The 12,079-nt window shown below is 43.4% G+C and overlaps 1 protein-coding gene across 1 annotated transcript in view; it reads left to right on the top strand.

The window, feature by feature from the left end:
- The window catches only part of lrrc59 (leucine rich repeat containing 59), a 33,619-nt gene extending 23,046 nt beyond the window's left edge, over nucleotides 1–10,573 (top strand). Inside the window, exons 4-7 of the mRNA XM_073026611.1 lie at nucleotides 487–591; nucleotides 1,399–1,471; nucleotides 5,579–5,746; nucleotides 10,208–10,573. Coding sequence (XP_072882712.1) covers nucleotides 487–591; nucleotides 1,399–1,471; nucleotides 5,579–5,746; nucleotides 10,208–10,449 — 588 coding nt within the window. The 3' untranslated portion in view covers nucleotides 10,450–10,573. The remainder of the gene's footprint in view (nucleotides 1–486; nucleotides 592–1,398; nucleotides 1,472–5,578; nucleotides 5,747–10,207) is intronic.
- Nucleotides 10,574–12,079: the final 1,506 nt, after the last annotated feature.

Raw genomic sequence — 12,079 nt, 5'->3', positions numbered from 1 at the left:
TTTGTCCTTCAAAGTGCCACGCCTCACATTTGTTTGCGTTAAATTACATCTGCCATTTTTCAGCTAATTTTTTTAGCTGGTCCAGATTCTACTGCAAGCCATGATGGCTTATTAGAGAATTGATAAAACTAAGCTGAAAGTACTCATTGGAATCCTGGGGCTCATGTTAGAAATGCATTAAATTCATGCACAGTACAATTCCTTTCCTCCTGCAGTGTAATGTAACCTTGATTCAGTTTATGAATACAGTTTAAGATTAGTTTTCGTTACTCCTTGTTAGGATATTCAACAAGACAATGTTACTCAGATTTAACAATTGTCACTGCATAACAGGAGTAAAATAAAACTGAGAAAGAAGAAATGGCGGTGAGTTAATGTGGCACCTTTTGCTTGCCCAGGAGGACAAGTGTAAATTGTAAGAAGCAAGTTATTTTATGTTTAAATAGGTCTCACAGTGATGTTAATAGATTTTCTTTTTTTAAACAGAACTTGAAATGGTTGGATTTAAAAGGAAACCCACTCGATTCAGCACTGAAGAAGGTGGCAGGGGATTGCCTGGATGAGAAGCAGTGCAAACAAAGTGCAGCTAATGTTAGTTTCAACTTAAGTACATCTGTCGATATGGTATTCCAAAACTGAACGGAGTTCAGGGGTCGTCTGCCTACTTAAGGAAGTGACCACCTGATAATTCTATACTCAACCTATGAACACAATAAAATGGTGCTTAATTTTTGGTGATTTCACCAATTACAGTGCTACTTAGGATAATTCACCTGGTTCTCAACTTTTGCATTGTATCACCTGCAAACTTACTAAACTATGTTCACATCAGATGCACAGTACAGGCTGCCAGGGTTCCAGAACTAATCCTGGTGACTGATGTCCAGTTACAAGCTCATCCCTCGACCAGCATCCTATCACTACTACTGTCAAACCAACTTCAGATCCACTTTGCCGAATTGCTCAAGGCTCTAACACTCTCCCATGTGGAGCCTGAAGACTTATCTGAAGTCCATATAGACTATACAAAATGCAGTATTGCTCATTTTTTTCCTATAGATTACCCACCACTGATGTTACCAAGCTAATCCCAAAGCAAAACACATTTGTTCTCAGGTTCGAGAAGATTTGATCATTTCTATTAGAGCCCCATTAATGTCTCCCATAGCAATGGGTGAATCATCTCATTGGCCCCTGGGGATTTAACCGGCTTTAACCACTCAAACTTGCGTTGCAGTAATCTTGGTGAAAGAGGACAGAATATTTGGAAAAAGTTACACCAGTATCCCATTGTATAAGAATGTCTTTCTGTAACTATGTTTGACAACCATTGTACGGTGTTCCTTACTGAGTTCAGAGAAAGCTTGTAAACTTTGTTTTTTACCTTTGGGTACTTAGGTGTTGCGATACATGAAAACCATTCAGTCCGAACAAGATCGTGAGAAGCAGCGACAGTTGCAGGTTGAGAGAGGTGAGAGACTACAAAGCAAGGTTCTGTGCAAGTGGTAGGCAGTCAATTCCAGTATTGCCCGTATGTTTCCTGTCAATAAATCAGTGGCACATCCAGCCCTACAGTATCTACCTCCATTTGTGATTTTAATTAAAATGTTGAATCTGAGGCTTCCAGTCAAACCTAATCTCATTGTTGGTAACCCAGTACTAGAAGGGAAATAAAACTGAAGAAGCTGTTTATTCATTTTCTTAACCAGGAAGACAAAGTCTATTATTGTGCTCTCAAGTCAAATTAAAAATAGACTTATTTGGGATCTTATTGACCATTCTGCTCAGCTATGTATTTGATCTGGGGGCAGAGAAATATTGAATCTCTCACAATTGTGTGAGCACAGAAGCCTGAAAGCATGCTTCATCAGGCTGAAGGACAGCTTTGATGCCATTGTGAACAGACCTGGACTCTGGGCCTCGCAAGCTGCCTCGTGCATATCACCATTTCCCTGCACTGCTCCTTCAGTAGCAGATACATTATATTCTGCATTGTTATTTCCCTTATTCTAGCTGAATGTGCAGTCTAATAATTTGATCTGCATAAACAGTATGGTGTTGGCGCATGGCCTAGTGGACAAGGCATCGGACTAGTAACCTGAAGGTCACTGGTTCGAGCCTCAGCTGAGGCAGCGTGTTTGTGTCCTTGAGCAAGGCACTTAACAACACATTGCTCTGCGACGTCACCGGTGCCAAGCTGCTTGGGTCCTAGTGCCCTTCCCTTGGACAACATTGGTGGCGTGGAGAGGGGAAGGCCTGCAGCTTGGGCAACTGCCAGTCTCCCATACAACCCTGCCCAGGCCTGCGCCCTGGAAAAACCTTCCAAAGCGCAAATCCATGGTCTCATAAGACTGACGGGTGCCTATTTTAAAAAAAACCAGTATGATCTGGGTGGTACAGTGATTATCAATACCACTCTCAGTTGCAAGATCTTGGTTTTATAAAGACTTCCTTCTTGTAACAGATTATTGCCTCGTTGAACCTGTTGTTGCAGTAATAATCAAATAATGCATGGGTCACTTCTGGATTCTTCTGGTCTAATTTATTTTACTTTGTTATTTGATGTAAGCTTTTAAGGGAGTTATTTTTTTACTGACTCTCCTTCTAGGTTGATAAAGGCTGTTGCCTGATGTTTTAGTGAGGGTTAAGGCCTCCTTGTTCCTAAACAATGCATTGTTACCTGGGTGTTGTGACTGAAAGGTGCCATGTGCACAGGTGTATTAAGAAATTCATTTCTGGGCAACGAGAAGCTTTCTAGTGCTCATTTTGAGGTTCAAACAATACTGCCAATTGCTTTGGGTATAATCAATATAAAGACATACAGTTGCAGGAAAAAGTTAGTGAACCTCTTTTTCTGCATTATTTACTCATAAAATGTGGTCTGATCTTCACAGTAATAGGCAAGCATCATCTGCCTAAACTAATAATACACAAACAATTGTACTTTGCATCAATACTGAGTACACCATTTAAGCATTCACAGTCTAGGCTCAAAAAAGTTTGTGAACCTCTGGGTCCTACAAAAGCTATTTGGAGTTAGGTGTTCATGAATGAGATGAGATTGGAGGTGTCAGCTATAGAGGTGCCCTGCCTATAAAAAAGACACATTAAGTCAGATTATTGACAGAGCCTGCTCTTTTCAAGAACGATCTGTTTATGTGCACCATGCCTCGATTAAAACAACTTTTAGAGGACGTTACAAGAAGAATTGTAGAGATGCGTGAAGCTGGAAAAGGCTACAAAAGCATTTCTAAAGACCTGAGTGCTCATCAGTCCACAGTGAGAGAAATTGTCTACAAACTGGAGGAAACTCAGTACTGTTGTTACTCTCCCTGGGAGTGGGCATCCTGCAAAGATCACACCAGGAGCACAACATGCAATGCTGAAGGAGGTGAAAGAGAACCCATGGTTCTGCAAAAGACCTGCAGAAATCTCTAGAACTTACTAAAGTCTCTGTTCATGTGTCCTCGATTAGAAAAACACTGAACAAGAATGGTGTTCATGGAAGGACATCACAGAGGAAACCACTGTTCTCCAAAAAAAAACATTGCTGCATGCCTCAAGTTTTCAAAATACCACCTGAATGTTTCACAATGTTCTGTGGATAAATGACAAAAATCAAACTGTTTGGCAGAAATGCACATTGCTGTGTTTGGAGGAAAAAGGGCACAACACACCAACACCAAAACCTCATCCCAACTGTGAAGTACGATGGAAGGAGCACAATGGTTTGGGGCTGCTTTGCTGCCTCAGGGCCTGGACAACTTGCAATTGTTGGGGGAACAATGAATTCAAAATTGTATCAATACGTTTTAGAACATAAAACATAGAATAGTACAGCACTGTACAGGCCCTTCAGCCCACAATGTTGTACCGACCCTCAAACCCTGCTTCCCATATAACCCCCCCACCTTACATTCCTCCATATACCTGTCTAGTAGTCTCTTAAATTTCACCAGTGTATCTGCCTCCACCACTGACTCAGGCAGTGCATTCCACGCACCAACCACTCTCTGAGTGAAAAACCTTCCTCTAATATCCCCCTTGAACTTCCCACCCCTTACCTTAAAGCCATGTCCTCTTGTACTGAGCAGTGGTGCCCTGGGGAAGAGGCGCTGGCTGTCCACTCTGTCTATTCCTCTTAATATCTTGTACACCTCTATCATGTCTCCTCTCATCCTCCTCCTCTCCAGAGTAAAGCCCTAGCTCCCTTAATCTCTGATCATAATCCATACTCTCTAAACCAGGCAGCATCCTGGTAAATCTCCTCTGTACCCTTTCCAATGCTTCCACATCCTTCCTATAGTGAGGCGACCAGAACTGGACACAGTACTCCAAGTGTGGCCTAACCAGAGTTTTATAGAGCTGCATCATTACATTGCATCTCTTAAACTCTATCCCTCTACTTATGAAAGCTAACACCCCATAAGCTTTCTTAACTACCCTATCTACCTGTGAGGCAATTTTCAGGGATCTGTGGACATGTACCCCCCAGATCCCTCTGCTCCTCCACACTACCAAGTATCCTGCCATTTACTTTGTACTCCATTTTACTTTTTACTTTGTTTTACAGGAGAGTATCAGGTTAGCGATCCATCACCTGAAGTTTAATAGAAGTTGGATGATGCAACAGGATAATGATCTGAAACACAAGAGTAAACCAACAACAGAATGGTTTAAAAAGAAAAAATAATGTTTTGGAATGGCCTAGTCAGAGTCCCGACCTTAACCCAATTGAGATGTTTTGGCATGACCTGAAGAGGGTAGTTCATACAAGGTATCCCAGAAATATTGATGACCCAAAACAGTTTTGTATGGAGGAATGGTCTAAAATTCCTCCTCAATATTATGCAAATCTGATCAGCAGCTACAGGAAACATTTGGTGGAGGTTATTGCTGCTGAAGGAGGTTCTACCAGTTATTAAATACAAGTGTTAACATACTTTTTCCAGCTTGGACTGTGAATGATTAAACAATGTGTGCAGTAAAGACATGAAAAGTACAATTGTTTGAATGCTGTTAGTTTAGGCAGATTGTGATTGTCTATTATTGTGACTTAGATGAAGATCAGACTACATTTTATGAGTAATTAATGCAGAAAACCAGATAATTGCAAAGGGTTCACAAACTTTTACTTGCGACTGTTCAAATTGCGACTGGCCATTTTCTACTTCAATCAGTTAATGACATCTTTCTTCCCAGTGTCACTTGCCTGCACTAGTTCCGTGTCCCTTGATTTGCTGAATACCTGCAAGGCAATCTGGGAGCTAATTCAGTAACAGCAAGTTCCCTGCAACAGCAAACAAAGTAAGTCACTGGTTTTTATAGTGAGTGGCCCTTTCGCAGGGTACAAGGAGAAGTTTGTTTTTTTTATCTAATGGTCGTGGGTCCTTTCCAAACATGTGCAAGGCCATAGTTTAACATCTCATGTTCCAGCGGGTTGCCTCTCTCCAGTATCACACTGGAATCAAAATCTGATTTTGGGGGTTGAGATTGATGGGAAAACGATATGGAAAAAACAATAGCTCAAAAGCAAAGGCTTTAACTGCCAATTTCACAGGCGGCTGTCTCGTTGCAGAGATGGAGAAACGACGAGAAGCGGAGTTGCGGGCTAAGGAAGCAAGGGAGCGAGAGTTGCGTAAACGTGAGAAAATGGAGGAGAAGGAGAGGCGCCGGAAGGAGTACGATGCACAGAAACTACAACGATTGAATGAGACAAAGGAGCACAATCGTAGTGTGTTGGAAAGTAAGTGGAAAATGGAAGGAAGGAAGGTAGTCTGCAATTCAGGTGCAACTGTAAAATGACATTTGTCACAAATTGCACCTGCTGTGTATAAATATAGTTTTAATTAGGTGGGGAATAAGCAGGGTTAATGAGCATAGAAACAGCAGAAGGCACTTGTTTTGACAATGGTTAACTGCATCCAAACTTGTTTTTTTTTTAGAAACAAAAAATCCTACACTTGGCTTTAAAATGAACAACTAATTTATCATCAGTCGTTGAATGCGGAACAATTTTGTCCATCTGTCACTGCGTGTGATAGATGGAAGAAATTTCCATTTCCGCTATAAATTGAGAAGATGTAGTCTTGGAGGAAATGCCTCATCTGTTGATGGCTACATTGGTGTGTGTAGAAGACGATGGTACCTCTAGACTGGTCATTCACAGCCCTGGCTGATTGCAGAGATACTCTCCCTACTAAAAGCCCAGGATCCCTGCGCTTTATTGCACCTCCACCTCTCACCTTTTTCTCTCTCCCCTCCCCCCACCTTTTAACTCTACTCTTCTCCAGTCCTGCTGAGGGGTCTCGGCCCCCATAGACGCTGCCCGGCCTGCTGAGGGGTCTCGGCCCCCATAGACGCTGCCCGGCCTGCTGAGGGGTCTCGGCCCCCATAGACGCTGCCCGGCCTGCTGAGGGGTCTCGGCCCCCATAGACGCTGCCCGGCCTGCTGAGGGGTCTCGGCCCCCCTAGACGCTGCCTGGCCTGCTGAGCTCCTCCAGCATTTTATCTGTGTTGCTTGGATTTTCAGCATCTGCAGACTTTCTCCTGTTTGTAACAGAACAGCTCTCAGAGCGGTCAGCATCTTGGGCATTAAGATGGCGAAGACTGCCTACACACAGAAATATTCAGGAACACCTGTCTGAGTGATCCCCACTGTGTGTGACTGGTCAGCAAGGTCATTGTAAGGAAAAACATCATCGACTGTATTAATGACACTTCCTAAGCAACAGGCTCTCCTCCCCTATTATCCGCAACACGGTTGCCCCCGAGGGCTGTGTGCTGTTTGCATGTTGATCATTGCTGTACACGTGACTGCACAGTCAAACACTGATGACATGACAATGGTGGGGCTCATCACCAACAACAATGAGAGAGGAGCTGGAAGAGCTCGAGGCCTGCTGTCTTCCTCAGTGTCAGCAAGACTAAAGAAATGGTTATCGGCTTCAGGAGAACTCACGCCCTTCATTACATTGATGGCACAGTAATGGAAACTGTCAGCAGTTTCAAACTGCTGGGGGTGCACTTCTCTCATGGTCCTAAAACACATTCTACACGGTAAGGAAAGCTCACCAAAGCCTCTCCTTTCTGAGGAGGAGCTGCAGTGTGTACATCTACACTCAAACGATTCTGCTGATGCACAGGAGAGAGCACCCTAGCATGCTGCACCACGACTGGCAGGAAGGCTGTACAACAGCCCGCCACACTGACACCAGCCTATCTGCCATCATGCCAGAACTCATTTGTCCATTTCTGTGCCATGTCACATGATGTGGGCAATCATGGTCGTTCCATGACCATGATCAATCTTGCCAAATTTTTCAACAGGAGTGGTTTCCCTTTACCCTGCCTTCTGGCAGTGTCTTTACAAGATAGATGACCCCAGTCATTATCAGTACTCTTCAGAGATTGACTGCCTGTTGTCAGTGGTTGCATAATCAGGACTTGCGTTCTGCTCCATCTGCTCACATGGCCTCATGTAATCCTGATCGGGGGCTAAGCAGGTGCCTCACGGCGCGAGGGTGACCTGTAGGCTCGCGGACAGATGGAGTGTCATATGCCTCCTTTGGTAGAGAAGTATCTATACCCCAGCACCCAAGTCACACCAGGACAGTGTCAAAAGCAGTTACTTTCCCCAAGCAGTAACACCTCTACCCGTAAACCCACATATCTACAACTCCACCACCACTACCTTATCATTTCCTATCAGCTACCTTGTGTACAGACACTCTGCCTACTCATTTGGTCATACAGTCAATATATGTATAAGCTATTTTATGTACTTATATTCATTGTGGTTTTTAAATTATTATTGCGTTCTTTAACTTATTTTTTTGGTGCATCGGATGCAGAGTAATAATTTATTTCATTCTCCTTTACACTTGTGTATTGGAAATGACATTAAACAATCTTGAAAGGGTCTGGGTAAATTTGTAAATTCATCCAGGATTTCCCAACCAGCAAACATAGATGGTTATGGGTGATTTGACAGGTAGAGAGAAACTTAAGTTTCATGGAATACATTTATGTATGTTTATAATGTACAGTTATTTTCAAAACCTATGCCACATTCCCTCCACTGCCTCTGTATCCCCTGAGGGACTAGTCCCTAGAAATACTCATTGTACACAGTGCTCTGTATAAAATTCTGCCTGAACTCTACCCCCTATTTTCGATGTCATCCTGCCACCAGATTTCAATTACATTCTCTTCTATCAGCTCAGGACGTTTTATTAAATGTTAAGCCTAGGGTCTATTGGACCATTGTTTATAGCTTTTCAGCACTTAGAAATTATGTATTGTGAATCAGGACAAAGCATGACCCGGCCGGCTGACGGTGTCCTTAATGATGGGTGCTACCTTTTTGAGGCATTACTTCTTGAAGATCTCAGATCTCCTTCAAGAAGTTAGTATCCATGATGGCGCTGACTGAGTTCACAATTCTCTGCAGCTTATTTCGGTCCTGTGCAGTAGCCCCCCCCCCCCCCCCCCCCCCCATTCCGGACAATGATACAGCCAGTAAGAATGTTCTCCACAGTACAGCTGTAAAACTTCGCAAGTGTCTTTGGTGACGTATCAAACTCCAAATGAAGTATAGCCACTGGTGGGATTTCTTTGTAGCTACATCGATATTGTGGGCCCAGGATAGATCCTTAGAGATATTGACACCCAAGAACTTGAAATTGCTCACTCTTTCCACTTCTGGTTCCTCCAAGGGGATTGGTGTGTGCTCCCTCATCTTACCCTTTATGAAATCCACAATCTTTGGTCTTAATGATGTTGAGTGCAAGGTTGTTGCTGCATACCACTCAACTAACTGGTATATCTTGCTCCTGTACGTCCTTGCACCATCTGAAATTCTCCCAACAATAGTTGTATCATCAGCAAACATATAGTTGACATTTGAGCTATGCCTAGCCGCACAGTCATGGGTGTAGAGAGAGTAGAGCAGTGGGCTGAACACACATCCCTGAGGTGCACCAGTGCCTGTCATCAGCAAGGTGGAGATGCTGTTTCCAATGTGCACAGATTGTGGTTTTCTGGTTAGGAAGTCAAGGATCCAGTTGCAAAGGGAGGTACAGAGGCCCATGTACTGGAGCTTCTCGATTAGGACTGTAGGAATGATGGTGTTAAACACTGAGTTATAGTTAATAAACAGCGCCCTGACATGGGTATTTGTTTTGTCCAGGTGATCCAAGGCCACGTGAAGAGCCAATGAGATCACATCTGCCAATTGTGGCTGTGGCAATAGGCAAATTGCAGTGAGTCCTGGTCCTTGCTGAGACAAGTTAATTCTAGTCAAACCAACCTCTCAAAGCACTTCATCACCGGAGGTGTGAGAACTACTGGGTTGACAGTTGTTAAGGCAGCTAACCCCGTTCTTCTTGGGTATAATTGTTGTCCTTTTGAAGCAGGTGGAATCTACCGACTAGCAATGAGAGATTGAAAATGTCTTTGAACACCCCCGCCAGATAATTGTCAATATGTTTATTGACATTATAATTGCTTTGCTAAAACTACCAGTACTTGTCCCCTAATGGTTCCACTTTCTGTCATTGGCAGTCTTGATTGTGTGTCTTTTGTGCAATGATTAATCACAGCCCCACCACATCCCACAGAACAACAGTGAACACAGCCTATTGGAGCACTATTCTTTACACATACTACCCCCTCTGTGTGTCCACTGGGATAGTGTCTGCATGTCCAGGTACAAACTGAGTCCACATCTGAAACGGCTGGGAGCTGAAGACAGACTGACTCTTGGCTTTAAAGGACTGTGTATGTGTGTAAGGAGGAAGGAATGTGGCTTGTTCTATTCTGTTGTGTTCTGAGCATTTTGGGCATGCTGTGTTTATGCTGGAGTGTGTGCCAATACTTTGGGTTGGCCCCAAAACATCCCTAGTGAGTCGCTTAGAGGAAAAGCTCTACTATCTCAATAAATGAATGTGCAAGCTATATTCAGGCATACACGTTAAAATGTTTAGAGTAATTAGCAGGTTAAGCAGCATCTATGAAGAAAGAGAGAAATAGTTTCATGTCGGTTACACGTCATCTGTTGAAATGTTTATCACCTTGATTGAGGAGTTACAATTCTCCCTTCACAGATGCTGACTGACCTAAGTAACTCCAGCATTTTCTGCTTTTATTTTAGATGTTTACATCTTCATTACGTTGCTTTTTTAAAAAGATGTTGCTTTTTCTTTTAGAACCAGTTTCATCCAGAAATCTCTCAACAACTCAGAAGAGGCACTCGTTCTGCCAGGTGCTTTTGAAGATTCTGCTCTTCCTTCTGCTCTGCACAGTTGCCACGGTGGTAATGTGCAGGAGAACAGGGCTGCCACACAAACAGCTGTGCACTACAGTTAATCATTTGTATGAAGATGCACTTTACGCCCTACAGAGAAATGAGGCTCTCCAGAGGATGCTACGCAGCATACAGTTTCCATGATTAACCAGATGACGAGTTGCTGAAATTCCTATGGAATTGATGATTGATTAATGTGTTCTATAGCACATAGACCCTTCAAAGGGTACCCAGTTGCCCTGCAAAATAAATTTGTTTTTGCATTCAATAGCCTTTGTGGTATTCGGGTATTTTCTATAGTCTTTACTTTTCAAATATTCTCTATAAGCAGACAGTGATGAGTCCATTGACAAAGTCAGGAATCAAAAGGTTTGTTCTGAGGTAATAATTGGGTGACTGTAGTTGTGCCACCATTTACTTCTGTGGCTTGGCTTGTGGAGAAAGGTCAGGTTGGAGAATGGAAGCAAATGAAACACAGGATTGGTAAAGACAAGGGTGGTGGACATTCTACACTTGGACTTGGGCAATCCTTTAGAAGGTGAGATCACATGGGATCCAGGGTGAGCTGGCTAATGGGAAACAAAAATAGCTTCGTTAAAGGAGTCAGAGGGGATAATGGAGGATTGTTTTTCAGACTGGAGGCCTCTGACTATGGTCTACTGCAGGGATTAGTACTGTGTGCACTGCTGTTTGTCATCTATATTAGTGATTTCGATGAGATAGAAGGGGGTTAAGGAGCCAGTGCAGAGTACCCCTGTGGCTATCCCTCTCAACAACAGGTATCTCACTTTGCATACTGATGGAGGAAAGCCACAGTGCTCTGTTACTCAGGAGGGAAGAGGCACGCTGTGGTGATAAGGGATTTGTTAGAGGAGCGAACAGGTTCCGTGGGCAAGAACAACATTCCCGGATGGTATATTGCCTCCTAGGTGGCAGGGTCTGGGATATCTTAGATCGAGCCCTCAGCATTCTTAAATGGGAGGGTAGACAGCCAGAAGTAATGGTCCATGTAGGTACCAATGACATGGGTAGGATGAGTAATGAGGGAGCATTGGGAGTTGAAGGAGTTAAAGAGCAGAATCTGCAGGGCTGTGATCTCAGGACTGCTACAAGTGCCCTGTGCTAGTGTGGAAGTTCTAGAAAAACTACAGTTTAATATGTGACTAAGGAGTTGGTGCAGGATGGAGGGCATAAGATTTTTGGATCAGTGGGCTCTCTTCCAGAGAAGGTGGGACCTATACAGAAGGGACAGTTTGCACTGAACTGTAGGGAGACTAATATCCTAGCGGGAAGGTTTGTTAATGCTGTGCGATGAGGTTTAAACTAGAGTTGTAAGGAGATGGGAACCAGAGCGTCAGAACAGCTCACGGAGAGGTTGTGGAGGCAGATGTTGGTAAGACCACAGACAAAGTCAGGAATCAAAAGGTTGAGCATGGTCATAAGCTGCCTATATTTCAATGCAAGAAGTGTTGTAGGAAAGGCTGATAGTAGTGCTGAAGGTGAGGTGGATGGTTTACAAACAGTGGTAATGTGTGGTGAGGAGCGGCTGTTGATAGAGCAAAATTGTACTCAACAGGATGAGTTGTAAAGTTTTTAAAATAGGTGGAGGGCCAGGTAGTTTTGAGGATGTAAAGAGTACAGAAGGACTTAGACAGATTAGGAGAATGGGCAGAGTGGCAGATGGAATACAGAGTCGGGAACTGTACAGTCATGCACTTTGGTAGGTGAAATGAAAGGGTTGACTGTTTTCTAAATGGAGAGAAAATTCAAAAAA

Source organism: Hemitrygon akajei, chromosome 22, assembly GCF_048418815.1.
Source record: "Hemitrygon akajei chromosome 22, sHemAka1.3, whole genome shotgun sequence".
Lineage (NCBI taxonomy): Eukaryota > Metazoa > Chordata > Chondrichthyes > Myliobatiformes > Dasyatidae > Hemitrygon > Hemitrygon akajei.
Note: the sequence above shows the minus strand (reverse complement) of the source record. Positions and strands in the feature narration are given on the sequence as shown.